Here is a 27798-nt window from a genome sequence, read left to right on the forward strand (position 1 = left end):
TGAGAAAAATACGCACAAGGGTGGACCCCATCGTCAGTATCGGAGCGCTGGGACAGAATGGCTCCCACGCCCACCCCGACGCGTCAACCTCAACAATAAACGGTTTAGTGACGTCAGGTGCAACAAGGATAGGAGCGGATGCAAAACGCTTCTTGAAGAGATCAGGACAACAATCATACGACCGGTGAGGAGGAAGGGAGTTGGTTCTGGACCGACTGAAGACCGTGCGCAGACCATGATACTCCTCCGGCACTCCTGTCAAATCACCAGGTTCCTCCTGAGAAGAGGGGACAGAACAAACAGGAGAAATAGCAGACATTAAACACTTCACATGACAAGAAACGTTCCAGGAAAGGATAGAATTACTAGACCAATCAAAAGAAGGATTATGACACACTAGCCAGGGATGACCCAAAACAACAGGTGTAAAAGGTGAACAAAAAATCAAAAAAGAAATGGTCTCACTATGGTTACCAGATACAGTGAGGGTTAAAGGTAGTGTTTCATATAATATACTGGGGAGAGGACTACCATCCAAGGCAAACATGACCGTGGGCTCCCCTAACTGTCTGAGAGGAATGTCATGTTCCCGCGCCCAGGCTTCGTCCATAAAACAGCCCTCTGCCCCAGAGTCTATTAATGCACTGCAGGAAGCTGCCGATCCGGTCCAGCGTAGATGGACCGACATGGTAGTACAGGTACTTGACGGAGAGGACCGTCTAGTAGCGCTTATCAGTCGCCCTCCGCTTACTGATGAGCTCTGGCCTTTAACTGGACATGAAATGACAAAATGACCAGCGGAACCGCAATAGAGACAGAGGCGGTTGGTGATTCTCCGTTCCCTCTCCTTAGTCGAGATGCGAATACCCCCCAGCTGCATGGGCTCAACACCTGAGTCAGTGGGGAAAGACGGTAGTGTCGGAGAGAGGGGAGACACAGTTAACGCGAGCTCTCTTCTATGAGCTCGGTGACGAAGATCTACCCGTCGTTCAATGCGAATAGCGAGTTCAATCAAAGAATCCACGCTGGATGGAACCTCCCGAGAGAGAATCTCATCCTTAACCTTAGCGTGGAGTCCCTCCAGAAAACGAGCGAGCAACGCCTGCTCGTTCCAGTTACTGGAGGCAGCAAGAGTGCGAAACTCTATAGAGTAATCCGTTATGGATCGATTACCTTGACATAGGGAAGACAGGGACCAGGAAGCTTCTTTCCCAAAAACTGAGCGATCAAAAACCCTTATCATCTCCTCTTTAAAGTTCAGATAATTGTTAGTACACTCAGCGCTTGCCTCCCAGATAGCTGTGCCCCACTGCCGAGCCCGACCAGTAAGGAGTGATATGACGTAGGCAATCCGAGCTCTCTCTCTTGAGTATGTGTTGGGTTGGAGAGAGAACACTATATCACACTGGGTGAGAAAGGAGCGGCACTCAGTGGGCTGCCCAGAATAACATGGTGGGTTATTAACCCTAAGTTCCGGAGGCTCGGAAGAACCGGAAGTAGCTGGTGACACGAGACGAAGACTCTGATACTGTCCTGAGAGGTCGGAGACCTGAGCGGCCAGGGTCTCAACGGCATGCCGAGCAGCAGACAATTCCTGCTCGTATCTGCCGAGCATCGCTCCCTGGAACTCGAGAGTAGAGTAGAGAGAATCCATAGTCGCTGGGTCCATTCTTGGTCGGATCCTTCTGTTATGCAGGTGAATGAGGACCCAAAAGCGACTTGGCGAAAACAGAGTCTTTAATCCAGTAAAGCAAAAATACAATCATAAAGCACAATTTCCACTCGTAATGACGAGAACAGACTGGAGACTCGATCTTGAACTGCAGGTTGCCTCGGGAAGGCACTTGAACGTAGCAGACTCAGACACCTGCTCACCACGCAGCATCTGAGGGAAACACGACACGACAGGGCGATACACAGACACAGCACGGTGAACAATAGACAAGGATCCGACAGGACAGGAACGGAAAACAAGGGAAGAAATAGGGACTCTAATCAGGGGAAAAGATAAGGAACAGGTGTGGGAAGACTAAATGATTGATTAGGGGAATAGGAACAGCTGGGAGCAGGAACGGAGCGATAGAGAGAAGAGAGAGAGGGAGGAAGAGAGAAAGAGGGGAACGAACCTAAAAAGACCAGCAGGGGGAAAACGAACAGAGGGAAAAGCAAAATGACAAGACAAAATAAGACAAAACATGACACTCGGAAGCCAGGGTAGCGTCCAAAAAGCTTTCATCGGTCCCAGAGTTAATGAGGACCCATAGAGATTTAGACTGGTTTCTCCACAAGAGTATGGCATGAAAAGGGGTGTGAGCAAGAGAGGCAGGAAAGTTCTCCATATATCCCACCAGACTACTCACTCCTACCAGTGAGCCTATATTCTTTTAAAGGACTAGAGGATACAAAATGACCAAGAGTCCCGCAATACAGACAACTCTTCGTGTTGATCCTGTATTGCCGTTCCGCTGGCGATAGCCAAGCTCTACCTAGTTGCATAGTATTGGGAAGCGGTGACTCAGCCGTCTTTGGCGACTCTCGGGGAAGGCCGGGAAGCCTCTGGTTCCCTCTGCAATGGGATCGTTGGGGACCTCCGGGTGACTCGGAGGCAAGTTGGAATCCCTGGACGTGCAAGCAAAGTCGAATTTCCTCTGCCTCCGTCGTTCCAGTAGTCGTCCATTGATTCGGATGGTCAAAGCATTGAGGGAATCGAGATCCATAGGTAACTCCCGAGTTGCAAGCTTGTCCTTGACCTCCTCAGAGACACCGTGCAGGAACATATCGAACAGTGCTTTTTGGTTCCAAGCACTCTCCACTGCCAACGTGCAGAACTCCACCACATAGTCTGCCATACTGCGGGAGTCCTGCCGAAGCTGGATCAGCTTCCAGTCAGCTTCTTTCCCAGAGAACGGGGCGTAAAAAACCTTTATCTCTCCCACAAACCCCTCTAGACTAACGCATAGGGCCGGCTGCTGTTCCCATACAGCACAAACTCAGATGAGAGCCCTCCTGGCCCTCCAGCGTGATGAGATGGGCTATCTTGGAGCGGTCCAAGGGGAAGGAGGAGGGCTGAAGCTAGAAAACGAGGGCACACGGAGGTAGAAATGTCCGACAGGTGCTCGGCTCTCCATTGAAGCATTCCGGGGGAGGTAAGTGGGGCTCCCGAGAAGGTGGAGTGACCGATGAGACGGCGCTGCTAGCAGCTGGGCTACTGAGGGGCTGTGGGGTTAGACCACCTGCGTAATTGCTCCAGCAAAATGTCTGATGTCCAGTCATGGAGTTCAGCCAGCAGTTTGAGGAACTGCTTCGTTCAGCCACGAAGCAGTTCCTCATGCCTCCCAATGGTGGCTCCTTGGGAGGAGATGGTGTCGCAGGCAGAAAACTAGGAAACATGCACTATAGACAGGACAAGAGCAAGGGTAAAAACGCTGGCATGTCTGAATGAACAAAACGAACTGGCAACAGACAAATAGAGAACTTAGGTATAAATTCACAGGGGATAATGGGGAAGATGGGCGGCACATGGAGGGGGTTGGAGACAATCACAAAGACAGGTGAAACAGATCAGGGTGTGACAGATGACAAGCATACCGATAACATGATGCAGCCACCATCATGCTTAAAAATATGAAGAGAGGTACTCAGTGATGTGTTGTGTTGGATGTGCCCCAAACATAAAGCTTTGTATTCAGGAGATAAAGTTAATTTCTTCCTTCTTTTCACTCTCATTTAAGTTAGTATTGTGGAGTAACTACAATGTTGTTCATCCATCCTCAGTTTTCTCATATCACAGCCATTAAACTCTGTAACTGTTTTAAAGTCACCATTGGCCTCATGGTGAAATCAGTGAGAAGTTTCCTTCCTTTCTGGCAACTGAGTTAGAAAGAATGCCTGTGTCTTTGTTGTGCCTGGGTGTATTAATTCACCATCACTACCTGACTGAGGCACCTTACAGATAATTGTATGTGTAGAGTACAGAGATGAGGTAGTCATTCAAATGTTAAACACTATTTAATGTTAAACACTATTATTGCAGACAGAGTGAGTCCATGCAACTTATTATATGACTAGTTAAGTATATTTTTTCTACAGAACTTATTTAAGCTTGCCGCAACAAAGGGGTTGGCTACTTATTGACTCAAGACATTTCAGTTTTTCATTTTTAATAAATGTATAAACATGTCTAAAAACATAATTCCACTTTGACATAATGGGATATTAGGTGTAGGCCAGTGACACAACTTCTCAATTGAATCCCTTTTAAATTCAGGCTGTAACACAACGATATGTGGAAAAAGTCAAGGTGTATGAATAATTTCTGAAGGTACTGTACAGTATATAGCCCAATGAAATAGGCCTAATAAAAGCCTGTTTTACCCTCCAGACATGTCAGAGTCCATTGTTCCCCCTGAAGTGAGACCCAAACCTGCTGTCCCTGCCAAGCCCCCTCATGTGGCAGCACCATCCCCCACAGCACCCCATGGACCATCAGGGCTAGGTGGCGGGGTCGGGGTTGATCGAGTTCCCGGGTTGGGACACTCTGGCGGTGGATCCACGTTGCTGGGATACATTGGGATTGACACCATCATCGAGCAGATGAGGAAGAAGACCATGAAGGCTGGTTTCGACTTCAATATTATGATAGTGGGTAAGTAAGGAAGGACAACCTCTTCTGTTTGTGTCTGGTATGATTGATGTATTTAGTGTCTTTCTGAAGAGTAAGTGAACCCATGGTGTGAGCAAACACAGAGACATGAAACATGAAATGAAGTCGTGCCTCTCCCTTGTTCTGTCTCTCCCTTGTTCTGTCTCTCTTCCTCAACAACATCATGCCTCAAACCATGCTCTCCCTCCACCCTCTCTCTCAGGTCACAGCGGGCTGGGGAAGTCAACGCTGGTGAACACGCTGTTCAAGTCCCAGGTCAGCAGGTGGAGCTCAGGATGGGGCAGCGAGCATAAGATCCCCAAGACAGTGGAGATCAAGGCTGTGTCCCACGGTGAGAGAGACATTTATGTGTGTGTGTGAGCAAGAGAGAGAGGGATAGAGTGTGTGTGTGTGTGTGTGTGTGTGTGTGTGTGTGTGTGTGTGTGTGTGTGTGTGTGTGTGTGTGTGTGTGTGTGTGTGTGTGTGTGCGTGCGTGCGTGCGTGCGTGCGTGCGTGCGTGCGTGCGTGCGTGTGTGCAAGAGAGAGAGGGATAGAGTGTGTGCGTGGGAGTGTTTGTGTGAGTATGTGTGTATCTTCTACTGTTGATATTTGATTAGAGCTATCATTTGCTTGGTTCGGTTGTTTGGTTAGCTTTCAGAGGCCAATTCATGTTATAATGTTGTAGTGATGGCATTTATAATTGTCATGTTTGTCATTTATTATCATGTCTTGTCCCTGTGCTCCCCATTCTATTCGTTTCCCTCTGCTGGTCTTATTAGGTTCTTTCCCTCTTTCTATCCCTCTCTCTCCCCCTCCCTCTCTCACTCTCTCGCTCTCTCTTCTCTCTATCGTTCCGTTCCTGCTCCCAGCTGTTCCTATTCCCCTAATCATCATTTAGTCTTCCCACACCTGTTCCCGATCCTTTCCCCTGATTAGAGTCCCTATTTCTTCCTTTGTGTTCCGTTCCTGTCCTGTCGGTTCCTTGTTTAGAATTCACCGTGCTGTGATTGTGTATCGCCCTGTCCTGTCGTGTTTTTGCCTTCATCAGATGCTGCGTGTGAGCAGGTGTCTCTGTCAGCTACGGCCTGCGCCTACCCGAAGCGACCTGCAGTCTGTGGCCGCTTCTCCTGTTATTCCCCTCTACAGACTAGAGGATTTCTGTTATTCCCTGTTTGGACATTTCCTGTTAAGGATTCAGGATTTGTCGTTTTCTGTTTGGACTTGAATAAACTCTGTTTCTGTTAAGTCGCTTTTGGGTCCTCTTTCACCTGCATGACAGAAGGAACCGACCAAGGAATGGACCCAGCGACTTCAGACGCTCGTTACACTGCCGTCGAGATCCAAGGAGCCATGCTCGGCAGACACGAGCAGGAATTGTCTGCTGCTCGCCATGCCGTGGAGAACCTGGCCGCTCAGGTTTCCGACCTCTCTGGACAGTTCCAGAGTCTACGTCTCGTGCCACCTGTTACTTCCTGGCCTGCCGAGCCTCCAGAACCTAGGGTTAATAACCCACCTTGCTACTCCGGGCAGCCCACTGAGTGCCGCTCCTTTCTCACGCAGTGTGAGATTGTGTTCTCTCTCCAACCCAACACATACTCTAGAGAGAGAGCTCGGGTTGCTTACGTCATTTCACTCCTTACTGGCCGGGCTCGAGAATGGGGCACAGCTATCTGGGAGGCAAGGGCTGATTGCTCTAACAAGTTCCAGAACTTTAAAGAGGAGATGATTCGGGTTTTTGACCGTTCAGTTTTTGGTAGGGAGGCTTCTAGGGCCCTGGCTTCCTTATGCCAAGGTGAACGGTCCATAACGGATTATTCTATTGAATTTCGCACTCTTGCTGCCTCTAGTGAGTGGAACGAGCCGGCGCTGCTCGCTCGTTTTCTGGAGGGACTCCACGCAGTGGTTAAGGATGAGATTCTCTCCCGGGAGGTTCCTTCAGATGTGGACTCTTTGATTGCTCTCGCCATCCGCATAGAACGACGGGTAGATCTTCGTCACCGGGCTCGTGGAAGAGAGCTCGCATCAACGGTGTTTCCCTGCTCCGCATCGCAACCATCTCCCTCCTCTGGCTTTGAGACTGAGCCCATGCAGCTGGGAGGGATTCGCATCTCGACTAAGGAGAGGGAACGGAGGATCACCAACCGCCTGTGCCTCTATTGCGGAGTTGCTGGACATTTTGTTAATTCATGTCCAGTAAAGCCAGAGCTCATCTGTAAGCGGAGGGCTACAGGTGAGCGCAACTACTCAAGTCTCTCCATCAAAATCCTGTACTACTTTGTCGGTCCATCTACGCTGGACCGGTTCGGGTGCTACATGTAGTGCCTTGATAGACTCTGGGGCTGAGGGTTGTTTCATGGACGAAGCATGGGTTCGGAAACATGACATTCCTTTCAGAGAGTTAGAGAAGCCTACGCCCATGTTCGCCTTAGATGGTAGTCATCTTCCCAGTATCAGATTTGAGACACTACCTTTAACCCTCACAGTATCTGGTAACCACAGTGAGACTATTTCTTTTTTGATTTTCCGTTCACCGTTTACACCTGTTGTTTTGGGTCATCCCTGGCTAGTATGTCATAATCCTTCTATTAATTGGTCTAGTAATTCTATCCTATCCTGGAACGTTTCTTGTCATGTGAAGTGTTTAATGTCTGCCATCCCTCCCGTTTCTTCTGTCCCTACTTCTCAGGAGGAACCTGGCGATTTGACAGGAGTGCCGGAGGAATATCATGATCTGCGCACGGTCTTCAGTCGGTCCCGAGCCAACTCCCTTCCTCCTCACCGGTCGTATGATTGCAGTATTGATCTCCTTCCGGGGACCACTCCTCCTCGAGGTAGACTATACTCTCTGTCGGCTCCCGAACGTAAGGCTCTCGAGGATTATTTGTCTGTGTCTCTTGACGCCGGTACCATAGTGCCTTCTTCCTCTCCGGCCGGGGCGGGGTTCTTTTTTGTTAAGAAGAAGGATGGTACTCTGCGCCCCTGCGTGGATTATCGAGGGCTGAATGACATAACGGTTAAGAATCGTTATCCGCTTCCCCTTATGTCATCAGCCTTCGAGATTCTGCAGGGAGCCAGGTGCTTTACTAAGTTGGACCTTCGTAACGCTTACCATCTCGTGCGCATCAGAGAGGGGGACGAGTGGAAAACGGCGTTTAACACTCCGTTAGGGCATTTTGAGTACCGGGTTCTGCCGTTCGGCCTCGCCAATGCGCCAGCTGTTTTTCAGGCATTAGTTAATGATGTTCTGAGAGACATGCTGAACATCTTTGTTTTTGTCTATCTTGACGATATCCTGATTTTTTCTCCGTCACTCGAGATTCATGTTCAGCACGTTCGACGTGTTCTACAGCGCCTTTTAGAGAATTGTCTCTACGTAAAGGCTGAGAAGTGCTCTTTTCATGTCTCCTCCGTTACTTTTCTCGGTTCCGTTATTTCCGCTGAAGGCATTCAGATGGATTCCGCTAAGGTCCAAGCTGTCAGTGATTGGCCCGTTCCAAGGTCACGTGTCGAGTTGCAGCGCTTTTTAGGTTTCGCTAATTTCTATCGGCGTTTCATTCGTAATTTCGGTCAAGTTGCTGCCCCTCTCACAGCTCTTACTTCTGTCAAGACGTGTTTTAAGTGGTCCGGTTCCGCCCAGGGAGCTTTTGATCTTCTAAAAGAACGTTTTACGTCCGCTCCTATCCTCGTTACTCCTGACGTCACTAGACAATTCATTGTCGAGGTTGACGCTTCAGAGGTAGGCGTGGGAGCCATTCTTTCCCAGCGCTTCCAGTCTGACGATAAGGTTCATCCTTGCGCTTATTTTTCTCATCGCCTGTCGCCATCTGAGCGCAACTATGATGTGGGTAACCGTGAACTGCTCGCCATCCGCTTAGCCCTAGGCGAATGGCGACAGTGGTTGGAGGGGGCGACCGTTCCTTTTGTCGTTTGGACAGACCATAAGAACCTTGAGTACATCCGTTCTGCCAAACGACTTAATGCCCGTCAAGCTCGTTGGGCGTTGTTTTTCGCTCGTTTCGAGTTTGTGATTTCTTACCGTCCGGGTAGCAAGAACACCAAGCCTGATGCCTTATCCCGTCTGTTTAGTTCTTCTGTGGCTTCTACTGATCCCGAGGGGATTCTTCCTTATGGGCGTGTTGTCGGGTTAACAGTCTGGGGAATTGAAAGACAGGTTAAGCAAGCACTCACGCACACTGCGTCGCCGCCGCGCTTGTCCTAGTAACCTCCTTTTCGTTCCTGTTTCCACTCGTCTGGCTGTTCTTCAGTGGGCTCACTCTGCCAAGTTAGCTGGTCATCCCGGTGTTCGAGGCACTCTTGCGTCTATTCGCCAGCGCTTTTGGTGGCCGACTCAGGAGCGTGACACGCGCCGTTTCGTGGCTGCTTGTTCGGACTGCGCGCAGACTAAGTCGGGTAACTCTCCTCCTGCCGGTCGTCTCAGACCGCTCCCCATTCCTTCTCGACCATGGTCTCACATCGCCTTAGACTTCATTACCGGTCTGCCTTTGTCTGCGGGGAAGACTGTGATTCTTACGGTTGTCGATAGGTTCTCTAAGGCGGCACATTTCATTCCCCTCGCTAAACTTCCTTCCGCTAAGGAGACGGCACAAATCATTATTGAGAATGTATTCAGAATTCATGGCCTCCCGTTAGACGCCGTTTCAGACAGAGGCCCGCAATTCACGTCACAGTTTTGGAGGGAGTTCTGTCGTTTGATTGGTGCGTCCGTCAGTCTCTCTTCCGGGTTTCATCCCCAGTCTAACGGTCAAGCAGAGAGGGCCAATCAGACGATTGGTCGCATACTACGCAGCCTTTCTTTCAGAAACCCTGCGTCTTGGGCAGAACAGCTCCCTGGGCAGAATACGCTCACAATTCGCTTCCTTCGTCTGCTACCGGGTTATCTCCGTTTCAGAGTAGTCTGGGTTACCAGCCTCCTCTGTTCTCATCCCAGCTTGCCGAGTCCAGCGTTCCCTCCGCTCAAGCGTTTGTCCAACGTTGTGAGCGCACCTGGAGGAGGGTGAGGTCTGCACTTTGCCGTTACAGGGCACAGACGGTGAGAGCCGCCAATAAACGCAGGATTAAGAGTCCAAGGTATTGTTGCGGCCAGAGAGTGTGGCTTTCCACTCGCAACCTTCCTCTTACGACAGCTTCTCGTAAGTTGACTCCGCGGTTCATTGGTCCGTTCCGTGTCTCCCAGGTCGTCAATCCTGTCGCTGTGCGACTGCTTCTTCCGTGACATCTTCGTCGCGTCCATCCTGTCTTCCATGTCTCCTGTGTTAAGCCCTTTCTTCGCACCCCCGTTCGTCTTCCCTCCCCCTCCCGTCCTTGTCGAGAGCGCACCTATTTACAAGGTACATAAGATCATGGACATGCGTTCTCGGGACGGGGTCACCAATACTTAGTGGATTGGGAGGGTTACGGTCCTGAGGAGAGGAGTTGGGTTCCGTCTCGGGACGTGCTGGACCGTTCACTCATCGATGATTTCCTCCGTTGCCGCCAGGATTCCTCCTCGAGTGCGCCAGGAGGCGCTCGGTGAGTGGGGGGTACTGTCATGTTTGTCATTTATTATCATGTCTTGTCCCTGTGCTCCCCATTCTATTCGTTTCCCTCTGCTGGTCTTATTAGGTTCTTTCCCTCTTTCTATCCCTCTCTCTCCCCTCCCTCTCTCACTCTCTCGCTCTCTCTTCTCTCTATCGTTCCGTTCCTGCTCCCAGCTGTTCCTATTCCCCTAATCATCATTTAGTCTTCCCACACCTGTTCCCGATCCTTTCCCCTGATTAGAGTCCCTATTTCTTCCTTTGTGTTCCGTTCCTGTCCTGTCGGTTCCTTGTTTAGAATTCACCGTGCTGTGATTGTGTATCGCCCTGTCCTGTCGTGTTTTTGCCTTCATCAGATGCTGCGTGTGAGCAGGTGTCTCTGTCAGCTACGGCCTGCGCCTACCCGAAGCGACCTGCAGTCTGTGGCCGCTTCTCCTGTTATTCCCCTCTACAGACTAGAGGATTTCTGTTATTCCCTGTTTGGACATTTCCTGTTAAGGATTCAGGATTTGTCGTTTTCTGTTTGGACTTGAATAAACTCTGTTTCTGTTAAGTCGCTTTTGGGTCCTCTTTCACCTGCATGACAATAACCAATGTTGTAGTGATGGCATGGTGTTGCACTGCCATGCGCAGAGCAGCGGGCTTCGGAAGACTTGACAGAATATGCCCTGAGGTGTCTTAGACTGGCACAACTGGCATGTGCCGCCCACCTGGCATCCCAGAAAGACACAGAGGCAGAGAAGAGCTTCCGTCTTTTTCTGTCTGGCCAAAAACACTGTAGTGCTAGCTTTATTTCTGCATCGTTGCACATTTGTCATCCTCACTGACATCAAAGAAAACCCCCATCTACGAGACAAGGACAAAACGCACATATTTATTGACTGGTTGCATGTTTAACTTTTTGTCACTTGATTTTGGCAAAAGTACTTACAGTCTGAATGTTGTATTGAATGTGGTAATTGAACGTTGCAGTGATCGAGGAGGGCGGAGTGAAGATGAAGTTGACAGTAATCGACACACCGGGTTTTGGTGATCAGATCAACAATGAAAACTGGTGAGTATGTGGGAAGAATGTTCATTATTGTGCGCTTACACACAGTCTATGTTTTGTTTGGGGTCACTACATTTTTCAATTAGTTAAGCACAATGGCATGCGTAGGATTTAGAGTCAACCGTGCATATGATTCAGATAGAAATAGAACTGCCAAACTATACAACTGCCAAACTATGTACATACTGTACATTCTCCTTATCCTGACCGTACCCAACTACCCACCACGGCTATAACACTTTTGTGTGTATTTATACTGTATATTCCTAACACCCACCATGTTCCATTCATCTTCAGCTGGGATCCCATCTCCAAGTACATCAACGAACAGTATGAGAAGTTCCTGAAGGAAGAGGTCAATATTGCTCGAAAGAAGCGGATCCCTGACACCAGAGTTCACTGCTGCCTCTACTTTATCTCCCCAACGGGACACTCGTGAGTTAAAAATACATCATGTGATTCAGAAATAGAAATGTCCTAATTTAGAACATGCTCATATGGATGCACGAGTTACAGCCACTTCCTAGTATCCCTCATTGACATCTGATTGGCGTTCACGTGCGCACGCATGCATGGAAGCTCACGCACACACACAGACTCCCTCTCAGTTCTCTCTCTCATTTCTAATGAGTTTACTTCCAGCTGTACTGACATTTACTTTGAGATCTAAACACATTCTTGAGCTACATCACAACACAACCAGGCAACATGGTTCGCTCCAACAGATGAAGCCAACTCATCTGAACTGTGAAATTTCTCTTTACATAAACAGTTAGTCTTCTGTGTACCATGTTCTTTTTCTTGCGTTGATCATTGCGACTAATGGGATGTTTTCTGTTAACGGGATGTTTTCTGTGCTGTCACCTACACCCAAGGACCTCGATCAGGGACACAACTGTTGTTCAATGAGCCTGTGTCTGTCCTAAAGTCGGGAGACAGACATAGAACTGTTCTGAAAAGACTGGGTTTTGGGTTGAAATTGGGAAGCTTTTGTAAAGATTTGTTCACTGCATGCAATCCTGTTTGTAGAATCACGAATGCATGCCAGCCTTGCTGTAAGATTGCTAATTGTTTCTATCCCAGCTGACAAGGTAATGTCTCTCTCTCTCTCTCTCTCTCTCTCTCTCTCTCTCTCTCTCTCTCTCTCTCTCTCTCTCTCTCTCTCTCTCTCTCTCTCTCTCTCTCTCTCTCTCAGTCTTCGACAGCTAGACATTGAGTTCATGAAGCACCTAAGTCGTGTGGTGAACATCATCCCCGTCATCGCCAAGTCTGACACCATGACCCCTGACGAGAAGAATGAGTTCAAACACAGGGTGAGGGATGAGATACCTTGACCCTTGACCTCGATGAACCCTAATACATGGCTGTTGACTTCTATGGCATCAAAGGAGACAACAGCCATGTATCAGGGAGAGACCTTTATGGATGATACTGTTTATGTGAAACTACAGTCTAGATCAGGGGTCTTCAACCAGGGACCCCAGCCAAGGCAAACCAGCAACCCAGGGACCCCCATCATAGCAAAAAAAATATGTATCATCAGGTGAATGATAATGGCAAGAAGTAATCAACATTTAAAAATGAATAGATTTGGTTGATAGTTCTTTCCCCACATTATAATTGGAAGAGTGTAAAACAGAGGTCCCCAATCGTACAGCCCACCAATGAGTAGCTCGCCAAACAATTCTGAAAGTACGTGCAATTTTCAGGTGTTCCACCCCAAACTGTCATAAACAAATCTCATAATTATCAGACATCGCAAGCGCTCGCAGCTACTATCTAATCAACATGGACATTATCCCGCCCCTGAATTAGCCACTATTGGGTTAAAAAGCCAAATCTGACACAATATCTGCCAATTCATTTCCAGCAATATTGCCCGTCTGTCTATGTGGTGCTCATGTTTGTTTATCACAGGGTTTAGCCAGTTATTGTGATAACCGTCTTGTTGGTTGACAGAAATACATGTCCCAAAACCTTCTCAATTAAATGTTATTTGCAAAGTAGGCTTACCTGGCAGAAGTACTGTATATCATGAGTAAGTACAGTACCAGTCAAAAGTTTGGACACACCTACTCATTCCAGGGTTTCATTTTATTTCAGGGTACTATTTTCTACATTGTAGAATAACAGTGAAGACATCAAAACTATGAAATAACACATATGGAATCATGTAATAACCAAAAAAGTGTTAAATAGTAGATGTTGTATTTTAGAATCTTCAAAGTAGCAACCCTTTGCCTTGATGACAGCTTTGCACACTCTTGGCATTCTCTCAACCAGCTTCACCTGGAATGCTTTTCCAACAGTCTTGAAGGAGTTCCCACATATGCTGAGCACTTGTTGGCTGCTTTTCCTTCACTCTGCGATACAACTCATCCCAAACCATCTCAATTGGGTTGAGGTCGGTGATTGTGGTGGCCAGATCTGATGCAGCAGGTCTGATGCAGCACTCCATCACTCTCCTTCTTGGTCAAATAGCCCTTGCACAGCCTGGAGGTGTTTTGGGTCATTGTTCTGTTGTGGAAAAAAATCATAGTCCCCCTAAGCGCAAACTAGTTGGGATGGCGTATCGCTGCAGAATGCTGTGGTAGCAATGCTGGTTAAGTGTGCCTTGAATTCTAAACAAATCACAGACAGTGTCACCAGGAAAGCACCCCCACACCATCACACCTCCTCCTCAATGATTCATGTTGGGAACCACACATGCGGAGATCATCCGTTCACCTACTCGGCGTCTCACAAAGACACGGCGGTTGGAACAAAAAATCTCGAATGTGGACTCATTAGACCAAATGACAGATTTCCACCGGTCTAATTCCCATTACTCGTGTTTCTTGGCCCAAGCAAGTCTCTTCTTCTTATTGGTGTCCTTTAGTAGTGGTTTCTTTGCAGCAATTTGACTATGAAGGCCTGATTCACGCAGTCTCCTCTGAATAGTTGATGTTGAGATGTCTGTTACTTGAACTCTGTGAGGTGCAATCTGAGGTGCAGTTAGTTGCTGATTTCTGAGGCTGGTAACTCTAATGAACTTATCTTCTGCAGCAGAGGTAACTCTTGGTCTTCCTTTCCTGTGGCGGCCCTCATGAGAGCCAGTTTCAAGGCGCTTGATGGTTTTTGCGACTGCACTTGAAGAAACTTTCGAAGTTCTTGAAATTTTCCGGATTGACTGACCTTCATGGCTTAAATGGGGCGGCAGGTAGCCTAGTGGTTAGAGTGGTGGGTCAGTAACCTAAAGGTTGCTGGACTGAATCCCAGAGCTGACACGGTAAAGATCTATCGTTCTGCCCCTGAACAAGGCAGTTAACCCACTGTTTCCTGGTAGGCTGTCATTGTAAATAAGAATTTGTTCTTAACTTGTCATGCAGGTGAAAGAGGACCCAAAAGCGACTTGGCGAAAACAGAGTCTTTAATCCAGTAAAGTAAATACAAACAAAAAACACAACTTTCACTCGAAATGACGAGGACAAACTGGAGACTCGATCTTGAACAGCAGGTGAACAGCAGGTTGCCTCGGGAAGGCACTTGAACCAGACAGACTCAGACACCTGCTCACCACGCAGCATCTGAGGAAAACACGACACGACAGGGCGATACACAAACACAGCACGGTGAATTCTAGACAAGGAACCGACAGGACAGGAACGGAACACAAAGGAAGAAATAGGGACTCTAATCAGGGGAAAGGATCGGGAACAGGTGTGGGAAGACTAAATGATTGATTAGGGGAATAGGAACAGCTGGGAGCAGGAACGGAACGATAGAGAGAAGAGAGAGCGAGAGAGTGAGAGAGGGAGGGGGAGAGAGAGGGATAGAAAGAGGGAAAGAACCTAATAAGACCAGCAGAGGGAAACGAATAGAATGGGAAGCACAGGGACAAGACAAGATAATAAATGACAAAACATGACAGTACCCCCACTCACCGAGCGCCTCCTGGCGCACTCGAGGAGGAATCCTGGCGGCAACGGAGGAAATCATCAATGAGTGAACGGTCCAGCACGTCCCGAGACGGAACCCAACTCCTCTCCTCAGGACCGTAACCCTCCCAATCCACTAAGTATTGGTGACCCCGTCCCCGAGAACGCATGTCCATGATCTTATGTACCTTGTAAATAGGTGCGCTCTCGACAAGGACGGGAGGGGGAGGGAAGACGAACGGGGGTGCGAAGAAAGGGCTTAACACAGGAGACATGGAAGACAGGATGGACGCGACGAAGATGTCGCGGAAGAAGCAGTCGCACAGCGACAGGATTGACGACCTGGGAGACACGGAACGGACCAATGAACCGCGGAGTCAACTTACGAGAAGCTGTCGTAAGAGGAAGGTTGCGAGTGGAAAGCCACACTCTCTGGCCGCAACAATACCTTGGACTCTTAATCCTGCGTTTATTGGCGGCTCTCACAGTCTGTGCCCTGTAACGGCAAAGTGCAGACCTCACCCTCCTCCAGGTGCGCTCACAACGTTGGACAAACGCTTGAGCGGAGGGAACGCTGGACTCGGCAAGCTGGGATGAGAACAGAGGAGGCTGGTAACCCAGACTACTCTGAAACGGAGATAACCCGGTAGCAGACGAAGGAAGCGAATTGTGAGCGTATTCTGCCCAGGGGAGCTGTTCTGCCCAAGACGCAGGGTTTCTGAAAGAAAGGCTGCGTAGTATGCGACCAATCGTCTGATTGGCCCTCTCTGCTTGACCGTTAGACTGGGGATGAAACCCGGAAGAGAGACTGACGGACGCACCAATCAAACGACAGAACTCCCTCCAAAACTGTGACGTGAATTGCGGGTCTCTGTCTGAAACGGCGTCTAACGGGAGGCCATGAATTCTGAATACATTCTCGATAATGATTTGTGCCGTCTCCTTAGCGGAAGGAAGTTTAGCGAGGGGAATGAAATGTGCCGCCTTAGAGAACCTATCGACAACCGTAAGAATCACAGTCTTCCCCGCAGACAAAGGCAGACCGGTAATGAAGTCTAGGGCGATGTGAGACCATGGTCGAGAAGGAATGGGGAGCGGTCTGAGACGACCGGCAGGAGGAGAGTTACCCGACTTAGTCTGCGCGCAGTCCGAACAAGCAGCCACGAAACGGCGCGTGTCACGCTCCTGAGTCGGCCACCAAAAGCGCTGGCGAATAGACGCAAGAGTGCCTCGAACACCGGGATGACCAGCTAACTTGGCAGAGTGAGCCCACTGAAGAACAGCCAGACGAGTGGAAACAGGAACGAAAAGGAGGTTACTAGGACAAGCGCGGCGACGCAGTGTGCGTGAGTGCTTGCTTAACCTGTCTTTCAATTCCCCAGACTGTTAACCCGACAACACGCCCATAAGGAAGAATCCCCTCGGGATCAGTAGAAGCCACAGAAGAACTAAACAGACGGGATAAGGCATCAGGCTTGGTGTTCTTGCTACCCGGACGGTAAGAAATCACAAACTCGAAACGAGCGAAAAACAACGCCCAACGAGCTTGACGGGCATTAAGTCGTTTGGCAGAACGGATGTACTCAAGGTTCTTATGGTCTGTCCAAACGACAAAAGGAACGGTCGCCCCCTCCAACCACTGTCGCCATTCGCCTAGGGCTAAGCGGATGGCGAGCAGTTCACGGTTACCCACATCATAGTTGCGCTCAGATGGCGACAGGCGATGAGAAAAATAAGCGCAAGGATGAACCTTATCGTCAGACTGGAAGCGCTGGGATAGAATGGCTCCCACGCCTACCTCTGAAGCGTCAACCTCGACAATGAATTGTCTAGTGACGTCAGGAGTAACGAGGATAGGAGCGGACGTAAAACGTTCTTTTAGAAGATCAAAAGCTCCCTGGGCGGAACCGGACCACTTAAAACACGTCTTGACAGAAGTAAGAGCTGTGAGAGGGGCAGCAACTTGACCGAAATTACGAATGAAACGCCGATAGAAATTAGCGAAACCTAAAAAGCGCTGCAACTCGACACGTGACCTTGGAACGGGCCAATCACTGACAGCTTGGACCTTAGCGGAATCCATCTGAATGCCTTCAGCGGAAATAACGGAACCGAGAAAAGTAACGGAGGAGACATGAAAAGAGCACTTCTCAGACTTTACGTAGAGACAATTCTCTAAAAGGCGCTGTAGAACACGTCGAACGTGCTGAACATGAATCTCGAGTGACGGAGAAAAAATCAGGATATCGTCAAGATAGACAAAAACAAAGATGTTCAGCATGTCTCTCAGAACATCATTAACTAATGCCTGAAAAACAGCTGGCGCATTGGCGAGACCAAACGGCAGAACCCGGTACTCAAAATGCCCTAACGGAGTGTTAAACGCCGTTTTCCACTCGTCGTCCCCCTCTCTGATGCGCACGAGATGGTAAGCGTTACGAAGGTCCAATTTAGTAAAGCACCTGGCTCCCTGCAGAATCTCGAAGGCTGATGACATAAGGGGAAGCGGATAACGATTCTTAACCGTTATGTCATTCAGCCCTCGATAATCCACGCAGGGGCGCAGAGTACCGTCCTTCTTCTTAACAAAAAGAACCCCGCCCCGGCCGGAGAGGAAGAAGGCACTATGGTACCGGCGTCAAGAGACACAGACAAATAATCCTCGAGAGCCTTACGTTCGGGGGCCGACAGAGAGTATAGTCTACCCCGAGGAGGAGTGGTCCCCGGAAGGAGATCAATACTACAATCATACGACCGGTGAGGAGGAAGGGAGTTGGCTCGGGACCGACTGAAGACCGTGCGCAGATCATGATATTCCTCCGGCACTCCTGTCAAATCGCCAGGTTCCTCCTGAGAAGTAGGGACAGAAGAAACGGGAGGGATGGCAGACATTAAACACTTCACATGACAAGAAACGTTCCAGGATAGGATAGAATTACTAGACCAATTAATAGAAGGATTATGACATACTAGCCAGGGATGACCCAAAACAACAGGTGTAAACGGTGAACGAAAAATCAAAAAAGAAATAGTCTCACTGTGGTTACCAGATACTGTGAGGGTTAAAGGTAGTGTCTCAAATCTGATACTGGGAAGATGACTACCATCTAAGGCGAACATGGGCGTAGGCTTCTCTAACTCTCTGAAAGGAATGTCATGTTTCCGAACCCATGCTTCGTCCATGAAACAACCCTCAGCCCCAGAGTCTATCAAGGCACTACATGTAGCACCCGAACCGGTCCAGCGTAGATGGACCGACAAAGTAGTACAGGATCTTGATGGAGAGACTTGAGTAGTTGCGCTCACCTGTAGCCCTCCGCTTACAGATGAGCTCTGGCTTTTACTGGACAAGAATTAACAAAATGTCCAGCAACTCCGCAATAGAGGCACAGGCGGTTGGTGATCCTCCGTTCCCTCTCCTTAGTCGAGATGCGAATCCCTCCCAGCTGCATGGGCTCAGACTCTGAGCCAGAGGAGGGAGATGGTTGCGATGCGGAGCAGGGAAACACCGTTGATGCGAGCTCTCTTCCACGAGCCCGGTGACGAAGATCTACCCGTCGTTCTATGCGGATGGCGAGAGCAATCAAAGAGTCCACATCTGAAGGAACCTCCCGGGAGAGAATCTCATCCTTAACCACTGCGTGGAGTCCCTCCAGAAAACGAGCGAGCAGCGCCGGCTCGTTCCACTCACTAGAGGCAGCAAGAGTGCGAAACTCAATAGAATAATCCGTTATGGACCGTTCACCTTGGCATAAGGAAGCCAGGGCCCTAGAAGCCTCCCTACCAAAAACTGAACGGTCAAAAACCCGAATCATCTCCTCTTTAAAGTTCTGGAACTTGTTAGAGCAATCAGCCCTTGCCTCCCAGATAGCTGTGCCCCATTCTCGAGCCCGGCCAGTAAGGAGTGAAATGACGTAAGCAACCCGAGCTCTCTCTCTAGAGTATGTGTTGGGTTGGAGAGAGAACACAATCTCACACTGCGTGAGAAAGGAGCGGCACTCAGTGGGCTGCCCGGAGTAGCAAGGTGGGTTATTAACCCTAGGTTCTGGAGGCTCGGCAGGCCAGGAAGTAACAGGTGGCACGAGACGTAGACTCTGGAACTGTCCAGAGAGGTCGGAAACCTGAGCGGCCAGGTTCTCCACGGCATGGCGAGCAGCAGACAATTCCTGCTCGTGTCTGCCGAGCATGGCTCCTTGGATCTCGACGGCAGTGTAACGAGCGTCTGAAGTCGCTGGGTCCATTCCTTGGTCGGTTCCTTCTGTCATGCAGGTGAAAGAGGACCCAAAAGCGACTTGGCGAAAACAGAGTCTTTAATCCAGTAAAGTAAATACAAACAAAAAACACAACTTTCACTCGAAATGACGAGGACAAACTGGAGACTCGATCTTGAACAGCAGGTGAACAGCAGGTTGCCTCGGGAAGGCACTTGAACCAGACAGACTCAGACACCTGCTCACCACGCAGCATCTGAGGAAAACACGACACGACAGGGCGATACACAAACACAGCACGGTGAATTCTAGACAAGGAACCGACAGGACAGGAACGGAACACAAAGGAAGAAATAGGGACTCTAATCAGGGGAAAGGATCGGGAACAGGTGTGGGAAGACTAAATGATTGATTAGGGGAATAGGAACAGCTGGGAGCAGGAACGGAACGATAGAGAGAAGAGAGAGCGAGAGAGTGAGAGAGGGAGGGGGAGAGAGAGGGATAGAAAGAGGGAAAGAACCTAATAAGACCAGCAGAGGGAAACGAATAGAATGGGAAGCACAGGGACAAGACAAGATAATAAATGACAAAACATGACATAACTGACTTGCCTAGTTAAATAAAATAAAAATATAAAAAATAAAAAATAAGGAAAAAAAGTAATGATGGACTGTCGTCTCTCTTTGCTTATTTGAGCTGTTCTTACCATAATATGGACTTTTATTTTACTAAAAAGGGCTATCTTCAGTATACCAACCTGACCGTGTCACAACACAACTGATTGGCCCAAACGCATTAAGAAGGAAAGAAATTCCACAAATGAACTTTTAACAATGCATACCTGTTAATTGAAATGTATTCCAGGTGACCTCATGAAGCTGGTTGAGAGAATGCCAAGAGTGTGCAAAACTTTCATCAAGTCAAAGGGTGGTTACTTTGAAGAATCTCAAATATAAAATAAATATTTTTTTGTTACTACATGATACCATATGTGTTATTTCATAGTTTTGATGTCTTCACTATTATTCTACAATGTAGAAAATAGTAAAAATAAAGAAAAACCCTGGAATGAGTAGGTGTGTCCAAACTTTTGACTTCTACTGTATATTGACAGAAAACATAGAGCACTACTTTCTCTTGTACACTAAGGACCTGGGTAAGAGTTGCAGGGGAGAAGAGAAGAATGTGCCTATTTGAAAGGTAGAAATAAATGAGTAGCTCGTGACTTTTCATTTTTTTTAATGCTAGAAAAGGTTGGAGAACCCTGGTGTAAAATCATAGTATATTAGCTAAAAATTTAACTCCAAACACATTTTTTGATAGTAGTAGCTGTTTAGCTGGTTAAACAAAGGTTTGCCATTTGTGTCCATGTCAAGAAAGCTTAAGAACAGCCAGCAGCACTTGCTGCAACTGGTACTTGCGGGTGCTTTTTCAAAGCCTATGTCAGATCAAGTGAGTGTAATTAGCTCCAATGAGTGTAATTAGCTCAATATTAGGAGTTGAGAAATAATGTTGGCAAAGAAGATATTTTCATCTTTTCTACTGTAGATATGTATTTAAAAATATTTACAAGTTTTGCTAATGATATTCATAAAAACATTGAAATAAAAGGGTTAGAAAATCACATTGTAGGATTTTTTAAATGAATTTATTTGCAAAAATAAGTATTTGGTCACCTACAAACAAGCAAGATTTCTGGCTCTCACAGACCTGTAACTTCTTCTTTAAGAGGCTCCTCTGTCCTCCACTCATTACCTGTATTAATGGCACCTGTTTGAACTTGTTATCAGTATAAAAGACACCTGTCCACAACTTCGAACAGTCACACTCCAAACTCCACTATGGCCAAGACCAAAGAGATGTCAAAGGACACCAGAAACAAAATTGTAGACCTGCACCAGGCTGGGAAGACTGAATCTGCAATAGGTAAGCAGCTTGGTTTGAAGAAATCAACTGTGGGAGAAATTATTAGGAAATGGAAGACATACAAGACCACTGATAATCTCCCTCGATCTGGGGATCCACGCAAGATCTCACCCCGTGGGGTCAAAATGATCACAAGAACGGTGAGCAAAAATCCCAGAACCACACGGGGGGACCTAGTGAATGACCTGCAGAGAGCTGGGACCAAAGTAACCAAGCCTAGCATCAGCAAGGGCATTGAAGATGAAACGTGGCTGGGTCTTTCAGCATGACAATGATCCCAAACACACCGCCCGGGCAACGAAGGAGTGGCTTCGTAAGAAGCATTTCAAGGTCCTGGAGTGGCCTAGCCAGTTTCCAGATCTCAACCCCATAGAAAATCTTTGGAGGAAGTTGAAAGTCCATGTTGCCCAGCAACAGCCCCAAAACATCACTGCTCTAGGGGAGATCTGCATGGAGGAATGGGCCAAAATACCAGCAACAGTGTGTGAAAACCTTGTGAGGACTTACAGAAAACATTTGACCTCTGTCATTGCCAACAATGGGTATATAACAAAGTATTGAGACATTTTTGTTATTGACCAAATACTTATTTTCAACCATACTTTGCAAATAAATAAATTAAAAATCCTACAATGTGATTTTCTGGATTTTTTTCTCTCATTTTGTCTGTCATAGTTGAAGTGTACCTATGATGAAAATTACAGGCCTCATCTTTTTAAGTGGGAGAACTTACACAATTGGTGGCTGACTAAATACTTTTTTGCCCCACTGTGTATATATATATATATATATATATATATATATATATATATATATATATATATATATATATATATATATATACATACAGTGGGGTCTGAAATTATTTATACCCTTGTTAAAGATTAGCAAAAATTAGAAAGTAATACTTTTTTTCTTTAAAAAGGTAGTGGTCAAAATGATTGACTCCCCTGTTTTCAATACTTTTTAATACCTCACCTTGTGAGGGTAATGGCACTGAGCCTTTTTCTAAAATGTTTTATAAGTTGGAGAACACATTGGAAGGGATCTTAGACCATTCCTCTATATAGAATCCTCCCGAATCCTTGATTTCCTTTGTCTGCACTTATGGACGGCCCTCTTCAATTCAAACCACAGGTTTTGAATGGGTTTCAAGTCCAGAGACTGAGGTTGCCATTGCAAAATTATGATTTTGTGGCCAATTAACCATTTCTTTGTGGATTTTGATGTTTTTGGCAAAAATGTCCTGGAACTGGGTAAAGTTAATGATGCTGTTGACCTTAACAAGGGCCCCAGGACCAGTGGAAGCAAAATAGCCCCATAACATCAAATATCTTCCACCATATTTTACAGTGGGTATGGGGTTCTTTTCTGCTTATGCATTATTTTTTTAGACACCAAATCCAGCACTGGTGTGGGTGGCCAAAGAGCACTATTTTCATGTCATCTGTCCAAAGCACCAGTTCCAATCCAAGTACCAATGCCAGTGAGTAAACTCCAGGTGTTTAGATTTGTTGGATGACATGAAAATAGAGCTCTTTGGAGCTCTTTGGTATCTATATTTTCACAGACCCCCAGCTGTACTAGGGGCCGCGGACCCCAGGTTGAATATCCCTGGTCTAGATAGAAGTCATGGTAGAACTTGTTATGGATAACCAGGTCATGAGGGAACACATTACTCTAGTGCACATTAGGATATGTAACCTCTGCCTCCTCTTCATCTCTTAGGTGAGGAAGGAGCTGGAGACGCATGGGATTGAGTACTACCCGCAGAATGAGTTTGATGATGACATGGAGGATAAGAATGAAAATGACAAGATTAGGGTAAGGGGCTCTGTTCCAATTTTTGAAATCCACAACCTTACATTCTACTGTAAAGGACTCAATCACTTCAATTGATTATGTCTCCCTAATACTCTTCCTCTCAAGTGGAATACATTTGTACTTCTCCCTCTTTTTCTCCCATGCCTCAAAGGTATGAGCATGCAAAATAGCGATTGCCAAAATGATTAGGCAATTCAAATATTGAAATTAATTTCATATGAATATCAGACTATTTCTCTTATTCTATCTTTCTGCTTCTTTGTCATTTTCGCTGTCTTTCTGACATCCCTCCTCAGAAGAATAATATCTCATGACTCTGTCTATTGCAAGGGATTTGTACATTTCTTATGTTTTCCTCGTCCAATTGAACCCTGTTTAAACGAGTCTGTTCACAGGAGACCATGCCCTTTGCAGTGGTGGGCAGCGACAAGGAGTTCCAAGTGAATGGCAAAAGGGTTCTGGGGAGGAAGACAGCCTGGGGTGTGGTAGAAGGTAGGTTTATTTATAACCTCAATATAATTAATTAGGTCCAATATTAACCTCTCTAGGGTACGTGGGACGGTAGCGTCGAACCTTGCCAACAGCCAGTAAAACTGCAGGGCGCCAAATAAATAAAAAAAACAGAAATCCCATAATTAAAATTCCTCAAATATACATGTATTTTACACCATTTTAAAGATAAATTTGTTGTAAATCCATCTACAGTGTCCGATTTCAAAAAGGCTTTACGACGAAAGCAAGCCAAACGATTATGTAAGGTCAGAGCCAAGTCACAGAAAAACACAGCCATTTTTCCAGCCAAAGAGAGGAGTCACTACGGGCCTCCCAGGTGGCGCAGTGGTTAAGGGTGGTTAAGAGAGGAGTCACAAAAAGCAGAAATATAGATACAATTAATCACTAACCTTTGATGATCTTCATCAGATGACACTCATAGGACTTCATGTTACACAATACATGTATGTTTTGTTCGGTAAAGTTCATATTTATATCCAAAAATCTGAGTTTACATTGGTGCGTTACGTTGAGTAGTTCCAAAACATCTGGTGATTTTGCAGAGAGCCACATCAATTTACAGAAATACTCATAACAAACATTGCTAAAAGATACAACTGTTATGCATGGAATTTTAGATCCACTTCTCCTTAATGCAACCGCTGTGTCAGATTTTTTAAAAACTTTACAGAAAAAGCACACCGTGCTATAATCTGAGTACAGTGCTCAGAGACAAAAACAACCCAAACAGATATTCACTATGTTGTGTAGTCAACAGAAGTCAGAAATAGCATTATAAATATTCACTCACCTTTGATGATCTTCATCAGAATGCACTCCCAGGAATCCCAGTTCCACAATAAATGTTTGTTTTGTTTGACAATGTCCATTAATTTTTGTCCAAATACCTCATTTTTGTTCGCGCCTTCAGTACACAATCCAAACTCACGACACACGATCACTAGGAGCAGACGAAAAGTCAAACAGTTCCATTACAGTCCGTAGAAACATGTCAAACGATGTATAGAATCAATCTTTAGGATGTTTTTAACATAAATCTTCATTAATGTTCCAACCGGAGAATTCCTTTGTCTGTAGAATTGCAATGGAACAGAGCTCGCTCTCACGTGAACGCGCAAGACTGAGCTCGTGGCTCTCTGGCAGACCTGACTCATTCCCCTCTCATTCACCCCCACTCACAGTAGAAGCATCAAACAAGGTTCTAAAGACTGTTGACATCTAGTGGAAGCCTTAGGAAGTACAATATGACCCCATAGACACTGTGTATTCGATAGTCTAAGAGTTGAAAAACTACAAACCTCAGATTTCCCACTTCCTGGTTGGATTTTTTCTCAGGTTTTTGCCTGCCATATGAGTTCTGTTATACTCACAGACATCATTCAAACAGTTTTTAGAAACTTCAGAGTGTTTTCTATGCAAATATAGTATGCATATTCTAGCTTTTATGGCTGAGTAGCAGGCAGTTTAATTTGGGCACGCTTTTCATCCAAAATTCCCAATGCTGCCCCCTACCCTAGAGAAGTTAATGCCAAGCGTATTATGTTGACCTTTCTCCTCAGAGAGGCAGGGGGAATGGATTTATGGAGGTTGTCATACTGTAGTTGGTCCCAGGCTCAGACATGTGAAGCAAATGTCATTTAGATTTTTTTATGCCAAATGGGTTCTTTCTTGTATTTTGTTGCAGTTGAAAATCCCAATCACTGCGAATTTGCTCTGCTACGAGATTTCCTCATCAGGTAAAGCAATCAATCGTACATTGATCTATCTTTTACTAATGCTTCATAGCTTTCCTATTCTTACAATACAATTACAGATGAGTCTCTTATGGCTTTGAAGTTGACTTTAGTGACCAAATCCAACTGTATGTAGCTATCAGCTAATGCCCGCCCTCTCTCCACTCTCCCTCCCAGGTCTCACCTCCAGGACCTGAAGGAAGTCACCCACAACATCCACTATGAAACCTACCGCGCCAGGAGACTCAACGACAACGGAGGTCTGCACCCCATCTCGGTCAACAACACTCAGGAGAGCAACCTTTAAATTTAGGACTAGGGATTAAGGAAAGAGAGAGATAAACAGAGAGATCAAAATATATTGATCGACAAATCTATGTTGTGATATGAGCATCACTGCATGCTTTGGAGAACATTATAGATGTGGAATTCATTGTCACTCAAAATATCATGTTAGGAGAGCTTTCATTCCAAAACACGTCCTACCTCTCCCTTTCCTCCGCCCATCGTCCTAAACCACCCACATTCACATCCCAGTTACACCTGGGATTAACCTTTGATCCTGCAATCCAAAACAAGGCCAACCCCAGTGTTTCCCCTATATGCATTTAGCATCGGCGTAATAAATAGTGGCCGCCACTGCAAATTTATTTTGTTATTTTTGTTATAATGTAGATGTGTAGATGTATGCCCCAGGAAGAACCCATCCGCCGCCCCCCGCAGGAAGACCCAAGGAAGACCCCATCTACCACCCCCAGCTAAATCTGCAACCCAAAGAATTTTGGGATTGAAGAGAATGAACCAAATGAAGTACTTCAAATTCGAGGGAATTCCCTTTATTCATAAAAAATGGATTTCCTATTTCCGCTCACCTTGTGCTCTACTCATCCTTGCCCTGTAAGTATACAGTATGTTATGTAGCTGCCACCATAAGAATTGATTTTGTGCTGAAATACTTTATGATGGGGCTGGTAAATGAGCACCTCAACTTCCACGGAAGCATTGTGACGTAAATATGAATTGACAAAGGGCTTTATTTATTTACAATATAGGTATTTTGTCACGTTATCTTTAAATTGCACAGAATATAGAAATCACAGTCTGAAATGTTCTTTGCCATGCACAACTTTTGTGGGCTTTTTTGAAAGCTCTGATGTCAAAGTGACGTGCCAATTCCCTTTAACTCTTTAATGCCGGCTTTCCTTCTCTCTGCCACACGAGGGCAGCGCTTTCCCTGCGCATACTCACCCTGTGACAGGAAATGGTTTATTCATAGACCTAGATAGATGTCTCTTTTTAGTCCGGTATCTATCTCTATAGTTTACTTCCCTCCCTCCTATTCACTCCCTCCACTTCATCTGGTGACCCATGCCCAGTGCATGTTTACAACAAGTCCTCCATTACCAGAGTAATCAGTCCAAATATAACCAATCAGTTATGACATGGTAATGTTTACCAAGGTTTCTTATGGAAATCACCCTTCGATAGAGCACAGCTATTCTAGAAGTATCCTACAAGCAATTAAGTTTCACTATATTTATCAAAGAATTCACTTTTGATCTAAACTGGGTTTCCCCGCAAATTTTTTATACAATCATACAGCGTGTGTGTGTTTGTATGTGTGTGTGAGTGAGAAGTGACTCAATTTGGTGTCTAACGTTTGGAAATGTGTAGTTGTATATCATTAGTGTGGTATTAGTGAAGACGTTTTTTCAAGGAACAATTTAAATAATACAAAAAAAACAACTTGTTTCTATACAATGTTTTTATGTGTGCATGTCAGGAAACGTCTCTCCTAGTCCTGTCATTTTCATTTAAGGATATCCCCAGCTCGCATATCAATGCATAGTCATTTCAATACATTAACCATTTTTGAACGTGGTGTGTACATCAACCAACCTCTAATAACAATGCATCACTAAAACTCCAGTAACTCAAATCATTCCACATCTCTTAAAAACAGCAGTGAAACTTTTGGCTGTGAATTTCCTGTTATTGTTTAATTTAAAACCCATTTTTCTTAAAAGTTGTTCTGATATGCTGAGATGTCAATTCAGTATTGCATTAATTATTTATATATTATTTATTGTAATTTATTGTTTATTTAATAAAAATACTTTTGCCATCTCTTGAGTAGTGTATTGACTCATTTTCTTATCTTAATTCATTCTTTATTATCTCTGTATTGCCTCTACTTGACAATAGTTCACATTTGGAAATACCGTACATTTTGTATTTACATACAGAGAGGGAAGGGTGCTCCCTACTGGTCCTCCTGTTTCAATACAATATCAATGTATGAATCACAAATGGGTACATTTCCCCCTCCCAGGAACTATGGAGACAATTATGCTTGTAAATTAATCAGTGGTGTAGAGTACTGAAGTAAAACTACTTTAAAGTACTTCTTAAGTACTAAGAATGATTTATATTTTTTACAACTTTTA

The 27798-nt window shown here is 46.1% G+C and overlaps 1 protein-coding gene across 3 annotated transcripts in view; it reads left to right on the top strand.

The window, feature by feature from the left end:
• LOC124015736 (neuronal-specific septin-3-like) overlaps window positions 1-27484 on the top strand; it is a 41096-nt gene extending 13612 nt beyond the window's left edge. For 2 of the 3 annotated variants that reach the window (XM_046331173.1, XM_046331171.1), the window contains exons 2-10: window positions 4382-4645; window positions 4866-4994; window positions 11149-11230; window positions 11525-11662; window positions 12423-12540; window positions 23010-23105; window positions 23501-23597; window positions 25303-25354; window positions 25529-27484. In XM_046331173.1, coding sequence (XP_046187129.1) covers window positions 4384-4645; window positions 4866-4994; window positions 11149-11230; window positions 11525-11662; window positions 12423-12540; window positions 23010-23105; window positions 23501-23597; window positions 25303-25354; window positions 25529-25658 — 1104 coding nt within the window. In that variant the 5' untranslated portion in view covers window positions 4382-4383 and the 3' untranslated portion in view covers window positions 25659-27484. The remainder of the gene's footprint in view (window positions 1-4381; window positions 4646-4865; window positions 4995-11148; window positions 11231-11524; window positions 11663-12422; window positions 12541-23009; window positions 23106-23500; window positions 23598-25302; window positions 25355-25528) is intronic. The other variant, XM_046331174.1, reaches the window with a different exon arrangement.
• Window positions 27485-27798: the final 314 nt, after the last annotated feature.

Source organism: Oncorhynchus gorbuscha, linkage group LG26, assembly GCF_021184085.1.
Source record: "Oncorhynchus gorbuscha isolate QuinsamMale2020 ecotype Even-year linkage group LG26, OgorEven_v1.0, whole genome shotgun sequence".
Classification (NCBI taxonomy): Eukaryota; Metazoa; Chordata; class Actinopteri; order Salmoniformes; family Salmonidae; genus Oncorhynchus; species Oncorhynchus gorbuscha.